General features: G+C 34.4%; 4 protein-coding genes across 4 annotated transcripts; 3 read left to right on the forward strand and 1 right to left on the reverse strand.

Moving 5' to 3' along the window:
* The first annotated feature begins 721 nt into the window (after nucleotides 1–721).
* LOC108486589 (uncharacterized) lies at nucleotides 722–10,129 on the forward strand. Its single transcript, XM_017790716.2, has 23 exons — nucleotides 722–840; nucleotides 1,019–1,142; nucleotides 1,289–1,332; nucleotides 1,418–1,481; nucleotides 1,649–1,763; nucleotides 1,856–1,923; nucleotides 2,050–2,147; nucleotides 2,338–2,509; nucleotides 2,770–2,995; nucleotides 3,164–3,290; nucleotides 3,443–3,549; nucleotides 3,677–3,769; nucleotides 4,216–4,344; nucleotides 4,451–4,584; nucleotides 5,314–5,403; nucleotides 5,622–5,695; nucleotides 6,276–6,459; nucleotides 6,567–6,638; nucleotides 7,370–7,409; nucleotides 8,237–8,478; nucleotides 9,002–9,179; nucleotides 9,258–9,469; nucleotides 9,741–10,129. Exons 2-23 carry the CDS (start codon nucleotides 1,089–1,091, stop codon nucleotides 10,047–10,049), a joined length of 2,832 nt encoding a protein of 943 aa, XP_017646205.1. The 5' UTR covers nucleotides 722–840; nucleotides 1,019–1,088; the 3' UTR covers nucleotides 10,050–10,129.
* A 451-nt stretch (nucleotides 10,130–10,580) lies between these two features.
* Nucleotides 10,581–12,979, reverse strand: LOC108486324 (heat shock 70 kDa protein). Its single transcript, XM_017790319.2, has one exon. The coding sequence runs from the start codon at nucleotides 12,731–12,733 to the stop codon at nucleotides 10,775–10,777; it is 1,959 nt and encodes a 652-aa protein (XP_017645808.1). The 5' UTR covers nucleotides 12,734–12,979; the 3' UTR covers nucleotides 10,581–10,774.
* Nucleotides 12,980–19,430: 6,451 nt separating this feature from the next.
* Nucleotides 19,431–20,471, forward strand: LOC108485851 (protein LIGHT-DEPENDENT SHORT HYPOCOTYLS 6-like). The gene has a single exon (XM_017789697.2). The coding sequence runs from the start codon at nucleotides 19,690–19,692 to the stop codon at nucleotides 20,344–20,346; it is 657 nt and encodes a 218-aa protein (XP_017645186.1). The 5' UTR covers nucleotides 19,431–19,689; the 3' UTR covers nucleotides 20,347–20,471.
* A 2,992-nt stretch (nucleotides 20,472–23,463) lies between these two features.
* LOC108486354 (glucan endo-1,3-beta-glucosidase 9) lies at nucleotides 23,464–25,856 on the forward strand. The gene is made up of 2 exons (XM_017790379.2): nucleotides 23,464–23,896; nucleotides 24,467–25,856. Exons 1-2 carry the CDS (start codon nucleotides 23,559–23,561, stop codon nucleotides 25,581–25,583), a joined length of 1,455 nt encoding a protein of 484 aa, XP_017645868.1. The 5' UTR covers nucleotides 23,464–23,558; the 3' UTR covers nucleotides 25,584–25,856.
* Nucleotides 25,857–25,953: the final 97 nt, after the last annotated feature.

Below are 25,953 nucleotides of genomic sequence, written 5' to 3' on the forward strand. Positions count from 1 at the left end.
AAAAGTATTAGATAAAAAATTAATTTACAAAAAATACTCCTTTAAAATATAAGTCAAGCTTAAATTTTAAAATTCAAATCTCAAACTTAGCTCAACCTATTTTTATTTTTATTTATAATATATAATTTTTTATTTTTATACTATACGTAATTAAATCAAATAAAAATGAAATGTATAATACCATAATATAACATTAGTAAATGTATACAATTAAATGAAAATAATATAAAATTAGTAAATATTAAATAAAAACTATATTATATTTTGATAAAAATAGAAAATAATATGAAGATGTAAATAAGTTTAAGTTAATCATTAGTAAAGGGTAAATGTACCATTACATGTTTCTTTATTATAAGAAAATTAAATTAGACAGTTGATAAGAATAAAATAAGATTAAATTTTAACATAATTAACATTTACTTTAAAAAAATTGTCAAGGAGTTATCTTTTAAAAACATTTTGTGATTTTGCAGATAAAATATTGTTTGAGTTGAACTATGAATGAAAAAATATTTTTCACCTCATTGTTTTAGACAATAAATGTTAATTTCATTTCAATGTGATCTTATTTAATTCTTTTTAATAATATATAGACCAAATTGATCTTATATCTATAGTAGAGGGACTTCTCAGGAAATTCCACCTTAGTAGACACACGATTCGGGCATGATCAGATGCGGGAAGAGACTGCTAGTTAACCTACTTTACTTGCATTTTCGAGCCAAATTATTGGTTCGAAAAATGGTCAGACTTGAAGGATGGGAATGTTAAAAGACAAATTTCGAATTTTAACTAAAAAAGCAAGAAACGTTTGTCATTACGAATAACTTGGGGGAGGTAAGTCTAATTTTGCAAAACTTTAGCATTAGATCGAGCTTATTGTAATTCCATGGCTAAATTGCTTTTCCTACTTTTACTTGCGTTTTCCTTGAGAACCAGATCTTTCCCTGTCACCCTCGTCGCTTTTGATTATACTTTTTGCTATGAACGATTGATTTTGATTAATTTTCTGTAGCCACCGGCAATTTGCGACGGAACCAAAATTTGAAGCTGATTTTACCTGCTCGATAACGCGTGATTCTTTCATGGCATCTACAAGCAAAGCCAATTTAACTGAAGACGATGAAGAAGAAGAGGAAGTTTGTCATTCACATCTTCACTTTTGTTTTTTTTCCTGTTTTTGATTTCCGAGTTTCCCTTAGCTAGAAAATTTCGAAAGCAATTTGAATTTCTTTTGATTTTTTTTTTTGGTTGGAAAATTGAAGTTTACTGGTTATTGCTGCAGATTGAACACTTTGATGATTTCACTCTGGCTTCTTCATGGGAAAGGTATTTAATAACTTAACGATTTCACTACTGCATTTTACTCATTTATTTTTCTTCCCTTTTTAATGTTATCTTATCGAATTTTTAGGTTCATATCTGAAATAGAGGCTACTTGTCGACAGTGGTCAGCTGATGGTCCAAAGAATTTGCTGGTACGCTTGCTTTGATTTCAGAATATTGTTCTATTTAACTCTGGTTATTCAAAATCTTTTATTTTCTTCTACATAGTTTTTATAGATAAGAATAAGGATGCAGGATAAGATTATATTTGCTATCCCATGATCACTTTCAATGAAAGCAGATTCCCTGTCCTTTGTAGGAAAAGGGAGCTGTTCATTTGGATTATTCTAATAAAATATATAGGATTAAATCCGAGTTGAAAGATGCTACAAAAATCTATTCCATGGAGTACTACTTTGGGATCGACAATAATGGTATTTTTGGTGAAAAATTACTTTTACCCCCTATTCATTGAGCTACCGGGTTTGAACTTATGTTTCTTGACTTGCGTTTTTGATTGGCACAGGCAACATTTCTGACTGGAATTGCACTTTGCATGATTTGCAGCTTTGTTTTGGAGTAAAAGAATTCTTGGTATGCTCAGCATCTTGTCCTGTCCCTTCCTATTCTTTCAATAGTCTTCTTGATAATAGTTCACTTCTGTTTGTATAATGTTATGATGCTTTCATTTCCTTTGCGCCTGATGTGTGCCATCAATAGGTGATTTCACCTCAGAGTGCCAGCGGTGTGGTACTTGATGCTCCAGAGTCCAGCAAGCTTTTAAGTGCAGTTGCAATTGCTTTGTCAAATTGTTCATGGTGGGTTTCTGACAGAAATATGCTGCCATTAAGTATAATTTTCTTTGATCTGCTTTTGACATAGCAACATGTGATGTTATTAATTGTTAATAGATTCTAATTATTCATATCTGTAACCTTGGTATATTTGTTACATGAAATATTACTAATAACTTTGAATCTGAAACTTATATAAATTTTGGTGCTGCAGTTTGTGGCCAGCATTTGTGCCAGTCCATGATCCTTCAAGAAAAGCGTTTATTGGAATCCAGAACATGGGAACAATTTTTACTAGAAGGTTTGAGGCAGATCGTATTGGTAGCCAAGTTCCTGTAAAGTTCATGCATTTGGAAGGATTGTATGAATTGTTTGTTTCTAAGTTTGTAAGTTCCCTCGTTATTTATTAAAAATGTGATATTGTTCCAGCTCACAAACTATAGTGTGTGTTTGTTTTTGGCATTTAACATGGGTCAATTATTACGATGGTAGTGAGATAACATTAGGTTTTTTAACTAGCATTTTATAGTTATTTCTCATGTCTATGCAAGAGTATTTACATCAGATTTTTTAATGTCTTTTATACACATTGATGTTATGCTCTTATTTATATGTGGTAATATTAATTGGTTATTTATTTTTGAAGGCTTACTGGACATCGGACCATTTGACACATCTCTTCAAAGTATATCTTATGATGAAACTTACGTATCGAACCCTTCCCAATGATGATGAAAATGATGGTATCCAAGATGCTGATGCTGAAAATGCAGAATCTGAAAAGATGCCTGACGGTGGCAATCTCAATAGGAAGCATTGGGATGATGATTGCCCTTGGAGTGAATGGTATTCTGCAGAAGATCCAGTAAAGGGTAATCCTATTTTTGTTATGCTCATTTTTCTTTATTAAGAGGAGGCTGGTGGAAAATTCTGCCTTGTAGATAACTTGCAGGGTCTCTAAGCTGATGCAAGCTTTGAGAGACTGCTTTTTCTTTATGCATAGCCGGCAGGCACTGGTTTGATGGATACTATGCATGTAGGGTTTGATTTGGTGACCACTTGGTCGGAAAAGGTGATTGAAAGCTCCTTGGAAATGGCTGAAATGGAAAATGCTTCACCCCATGAAGCCGAGAAGTGGATTCTAACTCCAAATTTGTCTCCAAATCTGTAAGGAATTTGTGCATGTGTTCTATATTTATTCTAAAACTGAGATTGGTGCTGCATATTCATCTTCTTGTTTTTATGGTCCTTTTTGATTTGTTAGTTCCTTAATGCCTTTCCCTATGAAATATCTGATTATATTGATTTTTTGTATTAAGTGATAGTTCAAAAGGAGACCGAATTGGATTTGCTTCCCAGTTGCAGCTTTTGGTTAGTGCACTGGATATGTCATTTGAAGCTCAATTTATGGAGGATTTCGTTTCAGGTCTTAATAGCTCTATCTCCATCTTGGCATATATATGATGCTGCGGATGTATTGAAGTCACCTCGAAATTTATTTTAAATTGTGTAACTTGTTCTTTTTTGTAACTCGTGCATTTTGTTACTAGCAGTTGAAAATCTTGGTTCAGACAATTTAAAGTCCTCTATGGTTATACCGCCACCTACCGTCCTTGACCGTGTGCTTAAAGATCTTTTGCTTGAGGGTACTTTTTCTTTCAATTCACTAAGCATTTTGATGTGTTATATCTCTAAGAATATGTTGCGTGCTTTATATATTTCTCTCTACGTGCTTATATAAAGTCTTTGATGTTTCCTGCTGTGGCATAAGTTACCTTCTCCATCTCTGTGTCTTTTTCTAGAAATAACCAAATGCTCTTTTTGGCCAAAAAGAAGAAAAATCTGCCTTTTCTCAACTCATCGTCAGCTTTGCTGGCTTGTTTAAGTAGTTTCTATGAATATTAATTTTCTTTCTTGACATATGACTTCTCAAGGGAGAACAGCTTTTTTTTTTTTTAAACCTTACATAACAGTCTTCAATTTCCTGATTTTGCTAAGGCAAATATAAGAGTTCTTAAGCTATTAATTTTCTGCCTTCACATATGACTTATTGTTTAAAATTCACTTGTTTCTTTCTAATTTTACATAACAGGTCGTCAATTTCCTGATTTTGCTAAAGGCGAACATAAGAGTTCTCGAGCAATTAAAGGCGCACCTCTTGAATCTCTTTTTGCACAGTTCTGTTTACACTCATTATGGTTTGGCAATTGTAGCATACGTGGTATGAATGGAATCATGCATGATAAATTTTCTAGAGTAAAATGTCTGTATTTGACCTTGTAAGATTTTCCTTGACTAAATGTTGGTTATTCTTCTTGTGTGTTTAGCCATTGCTGTGTTGTGGGTAGAGTTTGTTCGAGAAATTCGTTGGTATTGGGAAGAGTCACAGCCATTGCCTAAAATGCCAGCCCATGGTTCAATTGACCTAGCAACTTGTTTAATCAACCAGAAACTACAAATGGTAATAAAATCTAATGGTCATTGTTTGACAGCTTGTGACTATGTTTCAAGTGAAGACAGTTAATATTGATTGAAATATAGGGCTTTTAAAGGAGCTGAACTTCCTATATGTGTGTCAAGCTTGTATCATTGACTTCTTTTCCAGCTGGATGGTGCTTATTAATTATTGTCGTCTTTCTACTTTAGCTCCTTTCTCTTGCATCCTTTTGTACTGTTAACTGTCAAACAATTTTCTCATACTCTACTGCTATCTTTTACCCTTAATTCAGTTTACCCAAGTTGGAGGGGAAAATGAAGACAGATACAGCTGTATTTGCCATGCACTTATTTCATGAGACCTTTAGCTAATTTTTTAATTATCATTGCTACTCAAATTTGTCTGCTAGCTTTCTAGTTCAAATCTTTTAGGTTAGACATGGGTTTGCAGTAAAATGGTTCTCTTAAGTCCTGAGAGCCATTGGTTACACTGAATGGCGCATGCTTTAATGTGATTTACAAAGCTCTGTTGCAGGCTAAACTTAGATCCGTAGAAAATTACCTTGTTTGCATTTTGTTGTCAAGATCTTGTATGTTCCATTTTGTTTTTACTTTTCTTCCTCTAGTAGGCACTTGTTTATGAAGAATCTTATCTTATTTATGTAATTAGTTTATTTTTAATATTCACTTTTTTTTTTCTTTCAAGCAATATGATGACCATTGAATTATTTTACTTTGCCCTTTTGCTTGTCAGCTTGCAATATGCATTGAGAAGAAGCGTGAACTCAATGAAGAATTTCAAGACTGTCTTGGAAGTAATGATGACGTGTTTGTACATATGGAGGTTGTGAGCCCCTTTTGTCTTCTCTTGTTCCTTCACTGTGCTTATTGTATTTGATAGTAAGGCGAGGTGGAGGTTGAGAAAAAAGAGTCTACCCCTTGTTCTTCTTCTCATGCTTTTTACCTTTCACTTTCTTGCTACATTTATTCTACTTGTACCTCTACGGTCCTGGTTCATCATATTGTCTTTGGCTTGAACTGTTCATTTGATAAAAAATGCAGGAAGATATTCAAGTTGGAGAGGAGTCTACTAGTTTTCTTACTCAGAGTCAAGATTTTGATGGGAAACGTGACAGGTGAACTAAGCAAGTGAGAGTTCTTTGGTTTCTTCATAAAAATTTGTTGTCCTTAGTGGATTTGACAACTCCTTTTTAGTTCTCTGCTCTTGCTTTAACTATATTACATAAGCGATATTAGTTGATCCATTTTAGCTTACTCTTATGATGACACTGATTAAAGCGCATTCATTCTCTGCCTTTATTATATTGATACTTGTGTAGGCAGAATTAGTGGGGCTTATTGAATATGTGTGAATGACAAATCTATGCACCTTGTTACCTGACTAGGTGGTGCATTTTTAAAAAATGATGTATGAGATGCTGGGTTCATTTTCTGTTTACTTCAGCAGATATGTAACCTGGGTTAATTACATGTCTAGAATTCCTGAGTTAGAAGGTTCATTTTGACGTATCTTGTAATACTTTTCCATATCACAATAATTAGTTAGTGTAGAAGATTCTATGAAATACAAATGAGATAACAAATTTATCAATTCATAAGTTCTCCTTTTGTACTGCAGTGTGCAATAGGTTACTGCATCCTTTTATTTTGGACTAAAGTTATAATAAAAACATGATATCCTTTTGGTTTTTGCAGTCCCTTGATTCTAGAAGGTTTTAATGAATCTAAAACATCTATATCAAAATTCAGTACAAATTCTCAAGATGCCTATTCTGCTGATAAAAGCACTTCAGATTCTAAAAGGACAGGGTCAGCTGGTCCTGTAGGGTCTATGAAGCTTCTGAATTCGTGTCAGAGCTTGCATGCTCCATTTACACAGGTTTCACTTACATCTCTGATTTACCAACCCCCAAAAAAAAAAAAAAAAAAAAAACTCCTACAAAGTATGTTTAACGCAGTGGTCTCTTTTCCTTTGAACTGTTATAGAATGCACCACTCATGACAGAAGACATGCATGAAGAACGACTCCGTGCTGTCGAGGCCTTTGGTGATTCATTTGTAAGCCCAATGTTTTTAGAAGCCATTTGCTTATGAATGTCAGTTTGTTCTTTTTTTGTTGCATCAGACAAACCATTAATCTTAAACATATCACCTGGGAGTCGTATGATGTAAACATGGTATTAGTCAAGGTAGCCATCCTGCTTCTCACACCCTTGAACTTGGATTGTATAAAGATTTAGTCAGTTATAGATCAGTTCAGACAGTCATGTAATGTTCTGCGTGCCCTCTCCCTTCTTCCTGACATATTAGTTCTCTCAAGCCAAAGTAAGATTTAACATGCTTTAAGCATTTTAATGATATGTTTCTCTTTACAATCAGTGACTCAAAACTGATACCTAGCAGCTTTTTCTAGTTACTGTTTAGCTCAGGCACCAAAGAATTAATAGAGTTATATTTCATTGTGCTAAATATCTAAAATTTACGGGTTGGCTTTCTCTTGCAATACTTCATTTTGCAGTTCAATAGCATTATTTCCTTCATTAATTGGTTAACGGATGCTTGAATTTTATGGCTATCTCTGAATCATGAATAGGATCTAATTTGCTGATCACAGTTAGCAATAGATTTACCTTTATACATTTTTTCTTTGCGTGTTTCATCTATCATGATTATAATTAGAAGGAAAAAAAAAAAAAAGAAGTTATAGCATTTTTTATATATTTCATGTTGTCTTGAACAACTTTAATTATTTACTACCGCTCAAGAAGATGTTTGATGTTTCATTACAGAACTTTTCTGCACAGTTGGAGAGAGAAACATTATCTTCAGGTAATAACTATACTAAGTGGTCTTCCTCTTGAGAGTGATTTTGTTATGTTACTTTGTAAGTAATTAGATATTGCCAGTGGCAGATGTAACTTCAAGAGACTGCTAAATTCATTTTATATGGAACCATGCTTTGATGTTGAACTGGGAAAGTTCAAAGAAAACATAAAGCTTTTCAACATTTACATCTGGTTTTGTTGGGGATTAGTTATGGAGCTAAGAAACTGTTGAATAGTTGGCACAAAGAATATCTTCCTCCCTATTTAGAAATATTTTGATGTTTTGTTAGTTGATATATCTTTTCCTATGTCAATTTTTAATCCTAGTCCAGCAGATTGGGAATTCATTGCATCTATTTAAATATAACTGTTTTGGATCCATACAATTGCTGAATTCTTTCTGATCTGACTTCATCCAAAGAACTCCCTGGCAGTACAACTGTGAATAAGGTCATTACGTATTTCATCTTTGTTGAATTATGCATCAATGGAACTGCATGTTTCAACTTTACATCAAGGAAGAGGATGTTAAAGTTACTGGCTACCTTAGTGGAGTCACACACTGCATGTAGGCACTCTCCTTGGAGGCTGATAAGAGGGAATCAATTCTTAAATTGCCCTCCCAATTCGGTAAATTTTTTTATGTACGAATGCAAATAGGATAGAGGCAATAAGTCCAGGCTTGTATGATGTTAGATGTTAAATGGTCCCTTCATTCTCTGTTTAACCTTCTTCTCTCATAAGTTTGATGCTTAAAGTCTCAAATATGTTCTTGTCTGCTCTATGCTTCACTGTGCATCTTTCCTGACAATTCTTCAAATTTTGAAATAGACATGTCAGCCTTTAAAGCTGCAAACCCAGATGCTGTTTTCGAAGATTTTATCCGGTGGCATTCACCTGGAGATTGGGAGAATGATGGAAGTGAAGCAAATGATAAGTGGCCTCCTCGAGGAAAACTTTCACAGAGGATGTCTGGCCCTGGGAACTCATGGAGAAAGATTTGGAATGATGCTCCTAGTTTGCCCGCTTATGAACAGAAACCCCTGCTGGATCCAAACCGAGAAGGAGAGAAGGTTAGCTTTTTGTTCCCTTAATTTGAATTTTACCAAGAGCATACTGATATCCCCTGTGGTTCCTTTGACCAAAAAGATAATGTCACGTGCAGAGACATTACCGAACAAACCTGTGGCCTTAGGCCTGAAAATTATGACTTGGAATGCCTAAGCTTTCCAACACTCTTTGCAGAGTTGTGTGCAGTAGCAAACATGATTTGAAAGTTCATTCTAGTTTCATTATCCTGACTCTGACAATGGGAAACTGCTTGCTCATTCCCAAGTTTGTGATGATGATGTTTCCAGAGGCAAACCCTTCTGTTAGTATCCGCCTTAATTGATTTATAGGGGAAGAGATTCAGAAATGGTACCCACATATCTTGAGTTGTGCCTAAATATTCACATTTGATTCATTGGTAGCAAAGATTTATTACCTGGCATATAGATGACTTGAAACTTTGCTCACCAAGTAGCTTGGTAATAACCGTCACCCAGTTCTTTGATGCATCAAGCTTGATTCTTCTTGGCTTCTTGAATTCTACAGATACTTCATTACCTAGAAACTGTGCGACCCCATCAGCTTCTTGAGCAAATGGTTTGTACTGCCTTCAGAGCCTCAGCTGACACACTGCACCAGACGAATTTTGGAAGCTTGAAGCAGATGACAACTAAAATGGACCAACTCTACCATACTATGGCATCTACACTAAGGCCTTTGCAAGGTTTTCTTTCATCATTCTTGCAGGTTTATACTTTTCAAAATTAAGGTCATTGAAGTTTCAATCTCATGCATGTCACAGCAAATCTGTTATCTGGAAATAGTGAGAAAATTGAAGACCTAAAACGGCTTTGTGTTGCCCTTGAACATGTTGAGAAGTTGCTAACACTTGCAGCTTCTCTTCGTCATAAATTCATACAAGCACCCCGTGTCTATGAAGCTATTTTCAGTGACTACTACGACTTTTACCTTCCGAACATGGGAAAGGGCTCAGCAGATGTTGATATTCAGAAGGTAAATAGCTTCTATGCCATGAATCTTCACTTTTACCACTCTAGCATTCATGGGCATCGTGGACTCTTTCAATGTACTATTGCTTGGGGAAATCCATTTCATGTCTTTGGACTTGTGATTAAAATGTTGGCAATATTGCAATCTACTATTCCATAAAGACTGAAATCAGCAAGTAACTTGAATTTAGATTTAACTAATAGAAACTTCAGCGCATCAGTTTCTTAGAATTTGCCTCCAACTGTGTTGGGTTTAACATCTTTTGTTTGCTTAGGAATTTGACCTGAAGCTACAGCTACGGGTGAACGAGAGACAAGTTATGTCAAATATGTTTACCCCACCCACTGCCAATCAGTCATGGAGAAAAGTTTTAAGCATGGGCAATCTTCTTAACGGCCACGAACCAATCCTCAGGCAGATTGTCTTTTCCAAGCGTGACAGCGGCAGTGACTGTCACTATGCAGTTAGCACGCGCGGCGGACCTCACATGGATGATCAACAAGAAATAGAAACATATCGGATGTATGTATGTGGAACCTCAAACGATCTCCGGGTAGCACTTTGTGTCACCTCATACGATTAAATGTATTTAAACAATGCAAAGTGTAAATGACGTTGTTTTAATTGGGTTATATTTTCACTTGTTAGCTATTGATTGCCAAATTGCCCGGTACACCAATTCTTTTGCATCATTGCATGAGTAATTAGGGTAAATTATACTCAAAATCATTAAACTATTAACATGTTATGTTTTGATCACTCAATTTTAAAAAATTACAAATTAATCATTAAATTATTCACAAATTTTCAATCGTTTAGTCTACATCGTTTGCACTAATTAAATTTTCGTTTTTACAATTTATTTTTTCATGAAACAATTATAAATACCATAAATACACAAATCAAAATTTAATAATTTTAATATCCAAAATTAATCATTAAATAGATTTAAATTTAAGACATTTTCCTATTGATTTATTATACTGAACATTAACCCCCAACTACTAGGGTGTAATTACTTACCCTATTAAGTAACCCATATATATAGCTCAGAAAAGGTAGCGCTAGTAGTATTTGTAAAATCATAATCTGAAAATAATGAGTTGAAGAGTACTTATGTTGAGGCGAATGAAATTTCAAGTTCTTATTACATTGTTACGTTTTTACATCTAAAAACCTCACCTATCGCACCCATCACATAATACTAGCCAAACCAAGGTACACAAAAAAAAAAGAAAAAAAGAAAAAAAAAGAAAGGAACAGAGACAACAACAGACAATTTAATATGCAGAAGAAAAGCCATGGAACTTAATCCACTTCTTCAATCTTGGGCCCTGCACCAGACCCACCAGACCCACCACCGTTAGGCATCTCAGCACCACCACCCATTGGCACATCACCTCCAGCACCACCTTGATACATCTTTGCAATGATGGGATTGCAAATACCTTCCAATTCCTTCAACTTGTCCTCAAATTCATCAACTTCAGCCAGCTGGTTCCCATCAAGCCATTCAATTGTATCATCAATGGCTTTCTCAATCTTCTGCTTCTCTGCAGGGTCGAGTTTCCCAGCAAACTTGTCATCTTTCACGGTGTTCCTCATATTGTAAGCATAATTCTCAAGCCCATTCTTAGCTTCCACCTTCTTCTTCACTTCCTCATCCTCTGCTTTATACCTCTCTGCTTCTTGTACCATTCTTTCAATCTCTTCCTTGCTCAATCTTCCCTTATCATTTGTAATTGTTATCTTGTTCTTTACACCTGCAGTCTTATCTTCAGCAGACACGTTCAAGATACCATTTGCATCAATGTCGAAACAGACATTGATTTGTGGAACACCTCTTGGTGCTGGTGGGATCCCCGTCAGCTCGAACTTGCCGAGCAAATTGTTGTCTTTGGTTCGAGCTCTTTCACCTTCATATACCTGAATCAAAACCCCAGGCTGATTATCAGAATATGTAGAGAAAATCTGTTCCTTCTTTGTTGGAATCGTCGTGTTCCTTGGAATCAACACCGTCATCACTCCACCAGCAGTTTCAAGACCAAGGCTGAGAGGAGTAACATCAAGAAGCAACAAATCTTGGACCTTTTCGTTCCCTTCACCGCTTAAAATAGCGGCTTGAACAGCAGCACCATAAGCAACAGCTTCATCGGGATTTATGCTTTTGCACAGTTCCTTGCCATTGAAGAAATCTTGTAAAAGTTGCTGAACTTTAGGAATCCTGGTTGATCCACCAACAAGAACAACTTCATCGACCTGACTCTTGTCGATTTTGGAATCTCGTAGACATTTCTCAACAGGTTCCATGCATTTCCTAAACAAATCCATGTTCAACTCCTCGAACCTTGCTCTTGTAATAGTGGAATAGAAATCAATACCTTCATAGAGTGAATCAATTTCAATGGTGGTTTGAGCAGTGGATGAAAGAGTCCTTTTAGCCCTTTCGCATGCCGTCCTTAATCGCCTCAAAGCTCTTGCATTGGTGCTGATATCTTTCTTATGTTTCCTTTTGAATTCTTGAACGAAATGATTAACAAGCCTGTTGTCGAAATCTTCACCACCAAGATGAGTATCACCAGCGGTGGCTTTAACTTCAAATATACCTTCCTCTATCGTCAACAATGAAACATCGAAAGTTCCACCACCCAGATCGAAAATCAATACATTCTTCTCGCCGGACCTTGATGCCTTCTTGTCCAAGCCATACGCAATTGCAGCAGCCGTTGGCTCATTGATAATCCTTAAAATATTAAGCCCCGAAATGGATCCGGCATCTTTTGTAGCTTGCCTTTGGGAATCATTGAAATAAGCAGGCACGGTTATAACAGCGTTTTTCACGGTTTGACCCATATAAGCCTCGGCAACCTCCTTCATCTTGACTAACACCATGGAAGAAATTTCTTCAGGAGCGAACTGCTTCTCTTCACCCTTGTAATTAACGACGATCATCGGCTTATCACCAGGGCCGGCAACAACCTTGAAAGGCCAATGCTTCATATCGGCTTGCACCGCTGGGTCAGAGAATCGACGACCGATCAGACGTTTAGCGTCGAAAACAGTGTTCTGTGGGTTCATAGCGACTTGGTTTTTAGCAGCATCACCGATGAGACGCTCGGTGTCGGTGAAAGCAACGTAAGACGGTGTCGTTCGGTTGCCTTGATCGTTGGCAATAATCTCCACTCGATCATTCTGCCATACACCAACACAACTGTATGTCGTCCCGAGATCAATCCCAATTGCCTTGCCTTCAGCTTTGGCCGCCATTCTTATGCGTTAAACAAGAAACAAGAATTATACAGGGAAAATAAAGGGATTTTTAAGAGAGCTTGTCTGGTTGAATCGATTGCTTAGATGAATTTGTAATATTAACTGATGATTTAACAAAGGGAACCCCGGAGGTATATATACAAAAGGGGGGAGGGGATTTAGGAGAAATGAAGAAAATTCGAGACATGAGTGGAAAGGTAGTGAAAATGGAAGAAATAAGAAAGCGAGCGACGAAGCTAGAGAGTTCTAGAAAGGCAGAGGATGATGAGGTGCTTTTATTTGTTTGGTTGGGCTGTTGTTCCTTCTTACAGTTCATCGCATGTCTAGTTACGTGTTGTAACTTCTAAAGATATTATTTTATGGAGCGGGAAAAAATAGGATGTGGTTACACATGGGTCTGGTTATCTATACTAATATTATTTTTTTGAATTAATATCAATTATAGTAGAAACAATCTTGTGGACAATTTAATTTTTTTTTAAATATATTTTTGGGCTAATTTTTTAAAAATATATATAATTACTATTTTAATGTCACATATTTGAAATGTTAAACTTTCGATAAATTTTAACATATTATTAATTAAGAGATGTGTACATTTTAATACATTTGTGTATTTTTTTCATTTTCAATACATCAATTTTATATAAATTATTATAATTATTTAGATTTACCAATTTACCATAATTATAAATAAATCTAGTTTTAATATGCAATATGATGTGTAAAGTTTTAATTTATTTCAACTTTACACATAAAACATTAAATTAAAAAATTATGTTTTAGACCTTTAAAATTTAAAAATTATAATTTAATTCTCTCAAAATTAATATAATTTTAATTTCATCCTTTAAAACCTATAAAAATATAAATAAATATAGTAATAAAATTACATTTTAAGTTTTATAAAAATATAAAATTTGACCTTGACTCCTATACATAAAAATTTGATTGATTGATGAGACAACTTGAGAATGGTCTATGGAATGTCAGTTGCAAAGCAAAGGATAGGAATAGGATAGCTTGTCAGCTCTTCCTTTCCTTTTTACCCTGCAAACCCACCAAAGTTTAACAGATCTTTTAACACCTTCATTTATTTTATAGAAAATAGAAATTAATTTAATTTTGTTATTTAGATGATTTTGTCAAAATATATTTTGTTTAATTCTTTTCTTGAGAAGTTGGTGGTGTTATATAATTATTAAAGGGTATGATAAAAATTGTAGCGATGATAATATTAATTATTTAGTTATAAGGTAAAAATTTCACCTCACTACAATCACCGCTCATCATGTGTATTTTAGTTCTTAAAATTTTATAATTTAAATTATTATCTTAAAAAATTTCTAGCTTTATGTTTTATTTGAGCTAAAGTTTTATCATATGCAAATTATATCTAAATTTATTCTAATCTAAGTTTAGAATAATTATTCTTTGCATTTAATTAATTCTAATACTAATAGATCAGATTTATATTATTTATAATTAGACATGTGAATTTTAAAAATATAAATATTTGTAGTAAAAAGAAAAAACCATGGTGAGGGTAACGGGAGGCCCATTAAAGCACGGTCCAAAAATAACATGGACTTACACGTATGGCTACGGAAGGGTTGGGGCCGTCATCGTCCCATTTCAGTAAATTTTCCATCGTTCATTCAAGTATACAAACAAACAACAAAAGCTCGAGCTCACACACTTCATCCCATCCATTAACTATTTTTTTTTATTATATACACAACCCTATTAACATAGCATAGGTTTTGGTTATGACTCTCTATCTAGATTCTCACCCTACAGCAAATTACATTTAAAAAAATAAAAAATAACTATTCCATTGATTTCTTAGGTATAAAGATGGGACTTAAAATAATGATTTATCCAAAAAGTGAAAGTGTTACTAAGTTTTGGTCAACAAAACAAGGACATAGACCCTACAAGGGGCCAGGGAATATTGGACTAGAGTATGGATGATGGTAGATGGGGTTATTAGATAGAACAAAGAGGGCCTGTTACACACATGCATATACGTACAACAGCCTTTCATAATATAGAAATCAACAAAGATGATGCAGCTTTGTGATGGTGTACAACCTATCAGCCTGGCTGTGTGCCCCAGACCAATATTTACTGTATTAGATCTATTGATCCTTTGTTATTTGAATGATATCCCCACTCCATTGTAAAAAGGTAGGGTTTTGGCATTCTTAGCTTTGATTGATTGCTTCAGAGTTTGAGGAGTGAAGAGGTGAAGTATGAAAAATATTTTTGCATGACTTGAGAAGAATCATTCATTGGTGGTAGGGTATACAAAGATTATGATTTTTTGCGTTATATTCCTTCACGCTACTTTTTTAGATATGTATATCATATATAATATTTATAAAAAATATTGAAAAATGTTAACATTTGAAGTAGTTGAAATGAAAATGAAGGAAATCGAGGAGATCACTCAATCTGTCTTCAAACTCCATTGTTGTTTTAATTACTATCACCACCACCAAAATGCTACTCAATGTAACGGCCTAATTTTCAGTGGTGTCGAAAATGGTGATTTGAGATCACTAAATTCGACAAATAAGATTGAACAAGATAGTGATTTAATATTTATGAGTCAAGTAAGAATTTAGAAGAATTTGTGAAATGGTGAAATTAGTGAATTAAAAGAATTTGTTAGGTCAAACGGGTCAAAAATGAGGTATCGAGACCTCAAAGTTGAAAATCGAGCTATAAATATTTTTATAAATATTTATGGAGTGTCATTGAGTTAGTATTAAAGTTTCGTTAGAAAATTTTAACGTTTGGATGGCTAATTAATTGAAAAGGATTAAATTGAAAATAGCACAAAATTTGTTAAATTGTGAGTAAATAGCTTAAGTATTTAAAAAGATGGATTTAAAGAGCAATTAGACCCAAAGGTTAATGGCTGGACGGTTTGGATATGAAATAAGCAAGAAAACAATGTGAACAAGGGGCAAAATTGGAAATAGATAAAAGTTAATAGTTAAATAATGATGTAATTGAAAAATCTAGACATTTTCTTCATAATTTCTCAGCCAAAACGCTGGATGTGAGTCTAATTCTTGCTTTTTCTTGATAATTTTTATGTTTTTATGACTTTTACAATTAGGTCCACTTGTAGAATTCATTAGTTTTTGATTTTATGGGTGAAATTGGAAGTTACCCTGGATGGATAAGGGAATTTTATGATGAATTATTATGAAATTTAAGTTCTAATTTCATATTAAGGTGGTTTTATTAGGTGATTTTGATAGGAAATGATATTTAGGACCTAATTGTGAAAAAGTTGTGAATTGAAGGTTGCTGTTGAAATTCAGAATATAAAAGGTTTTGAAATAGTTTATAATGATAAAATAAAGTGTTAATTGAGAAAAATTAGTTCAATTGATGGGGGAATTGAGTAGGGACTAAATTGTGAAAACTGTAAATTTTGGGGTAAAAGTGCAATTTCGAAATTTGAACAGCATAAATTGTGAAGTGAAATAGAAATCAAATAAATGCTAATGAGTAGATATATTTTATATTATAGATCAAGAATCCAAAGAAGAACGAGGAAAAGAAAAAGTTGCGGAATAGTCCCTAAATTTCAATATCTTCTACAAATTAGCCGGGTAAGTTCATATGGTTGAAATTAGATGTTTATTTGTGAATGATTGAAGTATATAATGTGTTATTATATACGAATTTGTTGTGGGATTGTGTAGATTTTGTTAATGAAAGAATAAATGTGGAAATGCAAATTAGGAAAAACGCAGGATTGAGTACGTTCGTATCGTGACGTGTGATGAATTGATTGGATAAGACCATGGTTGTTCCATGGCAAAGTGTGAAATGTAGGTATGGTATCATCCATACTGAGTTGTGAAATGTAGGTATGGTATTATCCATCTTGAACATGAAATGTAGGTATGGTATTATCAAATCCATCCGAAGTTAAGAAATGTAGGTATGGCATTTCCCATACCGAGTTAAAAAAATGTAGGTATGGTATTTCAATGAGGAAAACCATACTGAGTTGTGAATCGTGGCATTGAGCAACGACGTACTCAATTTCGTAAGCCGTTTCCTAATTTGATTATAAGAAATAAAAGAGAAGTGATCCAAATGAAAGAGATTGAGTAGTTATTCTTGTTGAGCTCAACTATGTGAATTATTATAACAATGGTTGTGAATCGCAGGAAACTTTAGTAAATGTTTTGGTATTGTTTGGAAATATTATGTTTGGTAAGCATTACTTTTAACCTATGAACTTACTAAGCTTCAATAAGCTTACTTGTGTGTGTTTAATATTTTTATGTAGATTAACTTGAAGTGAAGTGGGTAGATCGGATCAACACAACAAAGCACACTATCCAGATCAATTCGGTAGCTTTTGTTTTATGTTTGAAGATTTATATGGCATGTATAGAGTTTGAATGAATTGAAGTAAAGATGTTATAAACTAGTTAACAATATTTGTACTAAAATAGTTTTCGGTAAGTAGCAGTAGTTTGACTTTGAAAAATCACTAAAAATAGTAGAAATGGAATTAAATAATGAATAAATTATGGAATCGAATCTCGATGAGTCTATTTTCATATGGAAGAAGCAAAACAGGTATATGAGCTATATTTTATGAGATGTTTAAATTTTTGTGAAACAGGGCCAGAGCAATTTCTGGATCCCCTGTTCTGACTTTGGAAATTCACCATAAATTTTACAAAGATAATTAGAAGTCATACTTTATATGTACAGATTCCTTATTGAGTCTAGTTTTATTAGAGACAAACGGCATAGTCATTGAAGCTCTGTACAGAGAGATATCTGATTCGTAATACACAAAGGTCAGAGTAGTCAAACCCTAAAACATGGGAGATTTTAAATAATAAACTGTACTAATTGGCTTGACCAAAAATCCTAGAAAAAAATTGGTAAGTAGATATATGAGTATAAATTCAGAGAAAATTTACGGATTTGGATTTCGAGTTTTATAACTCGAGATATGAATTATTTAGCAACTATGACACAGTTGGACAGCTTGTCTGGAAAGTGTGATATAAATTGTTTGAATTGTTTAAGTGCTCAAATAAGTTTAGTAATGCCTCGTGCTCGACTCCGGCGACGGTCTCGGGTAAAGGGGGCGTTACAATTATTAACGAGGAGATGTGGTAAAACTGTGATTATAATACGTTTCACTATATTCGAACCAACGTCCTCCTACATTATAATAATATCTATGTTAATTGAGCTACAATTCAAAATGTCTTTGGATTGGCAGTGATTGTGGGTAATAAAATCTTCTATTTTACCGCCACCGCTATTTTTAACCTTATCGGAAATAAACACACCGCCCATACAAAGGCACACTAAATCAGTTCAACTATTCATTTTAAATATTTCTAAACATTTTCAATAATTTTAATATATATTGTAACATTTTTCATATGATTTCCGGTACATCCCATGTTATTATTCTAATTTGCTTGTACTAATTAATTAATTAATTTTAAATCCAAATTCTAACAAAATTTGTTTATATGAAATCCACTCAGATTTTGAATATTTTGTTATATTTTTCTTTTTATATTCTTATAATTCTATTAGCATATTTTAATTTTTTTCAAAAAGCTGTTAATATTTTTACGAATCTTCTTATAAAAATAATGTTTAGATACAAGATAAAATAATATTTACTATTTATTATTATTATTGTTTTTATCATATTATTTACATAATTCAAATAAATTTAATTGATATTAAAAACAGGATAAAAAAACTAATATATTATAAATCATTGTTCATGATCATCTAATTTCAACATATGACATTGCCTTGAAGTGCACTCTAAAGCAAAATGCAATGTGTAAATATATTTCTTTAGATTATAATTGTAGAAAAGCGATTATTCTATGTATACATATAATAATAACTCAAGAAGCATGTACTAACATATTTTTATTTGTTGTATTTAAATTATATATATATTTGGGATTATTGAAGATGTAAAATGTTTGGGTCCGTAAAATGTGCAATGGTTGTACAATTGAAGTTAATTCAGGTGTTCTATTCCTTGGTAAAATGTAAACATCAAATACTGTGGCTACCAGCATATGCATGGTGCATGTGCTTTCTTATTGGTATTAATGCCCTTTTTTATATTTTATGTTTTATATATATATATATATATTACATTTTAATTTCAAATGAAGGGAATTTTTCTATGGAGATTAATTAATTTTTTTAAAGTTAATTATTATTTCTCTTAATAATTTCATCTATGTCTTATCATTTCAATTTAACTCTTTAAATGCACCACCACAACCATAACTATCCCATGCACACTCTCGATTTCCTAACGTGTACTGCACTTCTACACAGCAACTAGGAAGCTCCCCCATTTAGTTTTGCTTTTATATTAATGGAATATGGATCCTTTAGCGGAAAAAGGGGTGATGGGGCCGCCGGGGATGGGATTCAATAGTGAACCATGTCACCTCCATTGGGGCCACCATGTGATCCACCCTACATGAAAACTATATACACTATATATTATTGAATATTGAGCAATATACATACACAAAGAGTACACCACCACCATTTCTCATGATCCACTTCGTAATCTACAGTATTAGATTTGAATATTTAATTTTCAATATAAAAATGTACGTAACATGTGTATTTGGATGTCCCACATCATCGAGATTCCTGTTCTTGCTACTTGTTTTTTTTTTTTTTTCTAACATCAATTCATTTTATTTCCTTCTTTAACTCAGAATCATATCTTCTTCTCTATCACCAATAAAGAGAATACAATTATACAAGCAAATCTTTCCTGTCACCGGTGGGTGGGGGAGCCTATCACTTCTTTCAATATGAACACTAATACTACTATTTTACCTAACCTAAGAGCTTAGGATTTTGATAGGTTTAGTGTTCTTTTTTGTTTTAAATCGATGGATTCTGGTTCCAGAGCCAACCCGAATAGCATCAACGAGGGTTCATCATCAGCTACAGCACCGGTGCCGATGGATTCACAACAAGGTGGAGCTGGTGAATTGTCTTCTTCTCCAGCTCATCCACCGAGTCGCTACGAGTCACAAAAGCGTCGCGACTGGAACACTTTCTTGCAGTACTTGAAGAACCACAAGCCCCCACTGACGCTATCTCGTTGCAGCGGCGCACACGTAATTGAGTTCTTGAAATATCTTGACCAGTTCGGCAAAACTAAGGTTCACGTAACCGCTTGTCCTTATTTCGGACATGCAAACCCGCCCGATCCTTGTTCTTGTCCACTCAAGCAAGCGTGGGGTAGCCTCGACGCGTTGATCGGACGGCTGAGAGCTGCTTATGAAGAAAACGGTGGACGTCCGGAATCAAACCCTTTTGGGACAAGGGCTGTGAGGATTTATTTGAGGGAAGTGAGAGGAGGGCAGGCTAAAGCTAGAGGGATTCCTTATGAGAAAAAGAAGCGAAAAAGGCCTACTACTACGGCTGTGTCGGCGGCTTCTGGTACTCAACCACCTGGTGGTGCTGCCGGTGATGGTAGTTGTGGTGGAACAACGGCTAACGATGGTACTGTCACCGCTGCTGCAACCACTAATAGCGTATAGTTGTTCTCTTAATTACTATTTTTATTTTTTATTTTATCTTCTAATAGCTGTTTTATATGTGATTATGATGAGTTATCACATGAACTAAGTTTAGTTAGCAATCTTGTTTAATCTCTTTCGACATATTTCCACTTCTACAGTTTCTTCATTTCTTGTCATGCATGAACATGATTACTATATATATATAAACACATACATATATATGTATAAGTTGAAATAAAAACAATAAGATGAGAGTTATTAATCTATTTTTAATATGCCCGGCCCCTTGTACTCCATCTTTAAAAAAAAAAAAAAAAACAGAGAGCCTTTTTTGCTTCTATAATTATTTAACTTTAGCTTCTTCCTCAACAACGAACTAATGGGTCACTTTGCATTCATGTTATCAAGTAAATTAACTTGGCAAAGTATCATTATTGCTATTGGGTAGCTTTCATTGTTTTGACCTATTTGTAAGCTTTAGTCCAATCAGATAATTTTGCATTTGAATGGATTTCTTTTGGAAAGGGGGGGAGGGGGGGTTGGGTGGGGTTAAGATATGTTTTTACCTGACAAATTAATACAAACACTTGTTACACTGAACACAACACAAACACTTGTTAGCCGAATCTTATACTACAAAATAGACTTCTCTAAACAACAGTACGTGATCTGGTCCCGGCTTTCTTCATCTTCAGCTTTGTTATATATATATATGCACACGTGCACCTCTCTGCATTTAACTAATAAAACCTTCATCTAAGATGTTGAGGGTTTTTTGTTTTATTCTCTCTTTTAATTTGCTGTTATATATAACTCTTTTAAATCCCATCCTCTCTAAATTATCTTCTTCTCTCCTCTCTTCCTCTCACATTCTTTTTCTCCATCTGGAAAACAACACTTATTAATTTCTCTATCTGCATTGCAAGCATGGATGAATAATAATTAATAAAAATGATCCTTGTGATTGCTGCCTTTGGGTAAGCTGGCCCTGCCTAACAGCGAGAAGGACCAGTAGCTAGCCAACCCTTTTCTTCCGTTCTATTGCATAAGTGTATGTATGTATGTAAGTATATATGTATTATGATAACACTCCATAATATTCTTCTGTTTTGCTATAATGACATAGACCCACCACTCAAATTCCTATTTCTGACTTTCATTTGTAGATCTATATATCAAATTAGATCATTGCTACATTTTTTGCTCTCTTATCATCATAGCTTAAATTGTTTCTATTTTTACAAGTTCTTTTCTTCTTCTTTCATGGATTAAGCTTTTTGTTGTAATATGTCCACTTGGCGTAAACTCTAGTCATTCTCCCCCAAAACTAATAAATTCCTATTGTCTGTAATATTAATTCACGTTTGTACAAGTTTATTTGATGAGGATGAGGATATGAACTCCAACTTTGATCAATCTCTCATTGCATCTCTACTAGTCTACATTAATTTGATTGAAGTGAAAAGTAAGCAATTAAAGTGACGTACGAAAGGGAAAAGGTCGTAATACATAGATGCCAATTGTTGCTTTTGTCGTTACCTAAGGAGGGCTTTCATGGTTTTAGGGAGACATGCAGTAGCTACATGGTTTTACAATTCTTAGTGCGTGGTTCGTTGTGTGAAATATAAATAATAAATTATCTCAAACATGAATCAATCTCCTTTAATTCTAAAGAACACATAAATAATGAATTCTGTAGATTAATCACTTTCTAACACATATCTATATATAATAGATGATAATTGATAAGAAAGTTGCCCAGTGGGATTATAAATTTATAATTAAATCAAACAAATTTTTAATGATAAGTGTAACCACAAATTTTCATTTATTATTAGAAATTATGGTAAACTATTTATAAACCTCATCAACAATGTTTGGAGAAGAACTGTAATTGAAGAAGTTGAACGTTGCATTAAGTGAGAGGTAAACAAGTAAATAGATGGAAGTGATGAGAAGCCGAGACCCAACAAAGATTGTAAAGAATGAATAGGACAAGAGTGGGTCCCACCCCTCTCAGCTGGTTTGAAAAGCTGTTGTTTGGGTCGCCGACAGCATTTCAGGGACGTTGTAGACCAAAAACCTGCATCTTCAATATTCTCTTTTGGCTCTGCCTTTAACCTATCCCTGTTTTTATCATTATATTTTGGCTTTAAGAGGTGAAGCAAGTAGTAGAAAACCGAAAGGAGTGATTCTTCGTAAGACTTGGAAGTGGAAATGTGATGTGAGGCAATAAGGGAAGGGCAGAGCTTCGTATGACGTGCAGTGCTCACTCGGGAACTGCAATTCATTCCAACCTTTCAGTTGGGCAGCTTTGCTTTTTTAACTAACCTCCCAAAGGTAACATCTTTGAAATGGACATACCACAATCCATCAAAAACTCATTCTTATATATATATGGAACCCATTCCATTGCTAACTCAATTCTCTACAGACAATAGTTACAGGCCATAATAAGTTATTTTTCAAAGTAAAACACATGCATTTCAAGCCTCAATCACATCATCCGAACTCCGTAATGACTTGTATCACAAACCTCCACCTGCTCTCTCTTCTCTTATAAACCCCATTTTGCCAAGGCAAACCCATTTCAGTATAACTCCCAACTATGACCTTGCACATCAAAACAATGCCTTTAGGCCCTGTTTTTTCTTGTAACCTTTTCCCAACATATGCCTTTTATTCTTTTGGATAAAAAATAAATACTAGTCAAAGACCATATATTCTCACTTTTAGGCCAATCATGTGATGAACTGGTCTCCACCCTATTCCTATACCAATCAAGCATTCAACCCCAAGGTAGTTGTCGTTGAATTTATGCGAGTCTATGCCAATTGGTTTAATAAAATAAAATTATTGAGTTTGGGATCATAATTTCAAATAAGAAAGAGTAACAATCAATTTCTTTTTTCTACTTGCATTACATGGCTTCCATTTAAATGAATACTTTAAAAAAAAATGCCCTTAATTCAATTTAATGAAATTTCTTTTACAATGCTATAAATCATAGAGGAATTAAATTTCTGAAATTAAAAGTAAAAGAATTAAATTTTAAAAATGGCGATAGTATAGGGATTGTAGCATAATTAAAACCATATTATTTTATATATCGGTTAAAACTTAAAAGCTCAGTAGGAAAAAGGAAAACAGAGCACACTCATTTCTACCTTCACTGTCTCTCCACCAAAGCCAACCACTCAAGACATTTTAATTCATTGCTATCATAGCAAATGTATCCCTTCCCAGTGTTTCTCTTTCTCACCATTCTATGCCTTCTTGGTTCTACAGCTGACGCCATAGGCGTCAACTGGGGTACCATGTCTTCTCACCCTCTCCCACCTCCCAAGGTGGTTGAGCTCTTGAAGTCCAACGAGGTTTCCAAGGTCAAGCTTTTCGATGCTGACCCACTTGTGCTACAAGCTCTCTCTGGCTCCAATATTGTTGTCACTCTGGGCATCCCCAATTCCATGCTCAAAACTCTGAACTCCTCTAGGAAAGCTGCTGAGAGTTGGGTCCATGATAATGTCACCCGTTACTTCTCTCATGGTGGAGCTGGAGTTCGAATTGAGTATGTTTCTTGCTCTTCCTTCTCCTTTTTTTTTTTTATATATATCTTTTTCTTTGGTTTGATGTTAAGGCATAAATTTGTTTCCTTTAATTTTGTTTGTTTATTTTAAATTATGGGGTATATATTTTTCATGTTTCGGTATGTGGTTCTTCATTTAGTTTTGATGTTAGGGTTTGGAATGGTAATGTGGGTAGGTGAGTTGCTGATTTTGATGGATTTTTTTTACTTTGTTGGGTGTTTGTAAGCTACAATTTAGTAGGAAAGCTCAGCTATATCAGTTTAAAGATAACAAACCAGTGGTACTGAACTACTGATTTTCAGTGCTTTATTGCAGAATTTATGAATGTTGATTTGGTTTAGCTTTTTAGTCTCTTAGACATTAGGCCAAATAAGAGCTAACTGAATGGAAACCAGAGACTTGGTCTCATAGCTAGTGCAAAACTTTGTCCAATCTTTATGGGATGCATCATATTTTCCTTTGTAAAGTTCTTGCCCTTTTCTTTTGATTTATTAAGTTATGATTGACATTTGTTCTTTTTCTACATCAATGGCTGAGTAAACCTTTTGTAGGTATGTTGCTGTTGGAGATGAACCATTTCTTCAAAGTTATGGTGATCAGTTTCATCCCTTTGTCATTGGAGCAGCGATGAACATCCAAGCAACTTTAACAAAAGCTAACTTGGCAGGTGAAGTGAAAGTTGTTGTTCCATGTAGTTTTGATACGTTTGTGTCCGAATCTGGTCGGCCTTCAAAAGGACACTTCAGGACTGACCTCAATAAAACCATGATCGAACTACTTACATTTCTCAGCAAGCATCACTCTTCTTTCTTTGTGACTATTTCTCCATTTATAAGTTTCCAACAGAACAAAAACATATCCCTTGACTTTAGTCTTTTCAAGGAAAATGCTCATCATCATAATGACAGTCTTAGAACTTACAAAAACAGCTTCGATTTAAGTTATGACACCCTTGTTAGTGCATTATCAAAGATTGGGTTTCCAGAAATAGATATTGTTGTTGCACGCATTGGTTGGCCTACCGATGGAGCAGCCAATGCAACCTCATCTATTGCTGAGACATTTATGAAGGGCCTCATTGATCACCTTCATAGCAAAACAGGAACTCCTCTCAGACCTCAGAATCCTCCTATCGAAACATTCATATTTAGCCTCTTGGATGAGGACCATAGAAGCATAACCTCTGGAAATTTTGAGCGACACTGGGGCGTGTTCACTTTTGATGGCCAAGCCAAGTACCATTTTAACTTCGGCCAGGGCACTAAAAACCTTGTGAATTCTCAATTCGTTGAATACCTTGCTCCAAAATGGTGCGTTGTAAACAATAACAAAGATTTGTCAAATGCATCTGCAAGTGCTTTGGAGGCATGTTCTACATCTGATTGTACTGCGCTGTCTCCAGGTGGCTCCTGTTCCAATATCAGCTGGCCCGGTAATATATCCTATGCATTTAACAGCTACTATCAGCAGAATGATCAAAGGGCAGATAGCTGTGATTTTGGGGGGTTGGGTCTCATCACTACTGTTGATCCATCGGTTGATACTTGCAGATTTTTTGTTGAACTTCAAACTTCCCATTCAACTTCTGCTCATGAGGCTTATATCTTTCCGAGGATAATATTGCTGTTGGCCTGCCTTTTTTCATGTTTATTGGGTTTCAAATGGTAGAGAGAGATGCTTTTTAAATTAAAAAAGGCTTATTGCTGTGATATTTCTTCTGCAGGGAATTAGATTAGCTTCCAAAGCTCTGTTATTTGCTGGTTTTCAGTTGAAAGAAAAAGGATGGGAGAAAATTAAATTGACCTCAATTTTGTGTACTCGGAGTCATTTTATATCTTTGAGGTTGTTTGTGCTGGAAATGTAACCTTGATTTCAATTTTTCTAGTCAAACTTTAGCATCAAAGTGATGATTGACATTAATCAAAGACTATATGTTGAGCATACCCTGTTTACCAGTTTATCCTCTTGGTTAATGTGTGAGATCAACCATTCATCCAGGTTGCTTTGTCGTCCCAATTGTTACCGCCTAATAACTACA

The sequence above is a fragment of the Gossypium arboreum genome, chromosome 13 (genome assembly GCF_025698485.1).
Source record: "Gossypium arboreum isolate Shixiya-1 chromosome 13, ASM2569848v2, whole genome shotgun sequence".
NCBI classification, from domain to species: Eukaryota; Viridiplantae; Streptophyta; class Magnoliopsida; order Malvales; family Malvaceae; genus Gossypium; species Gossypium arboreum.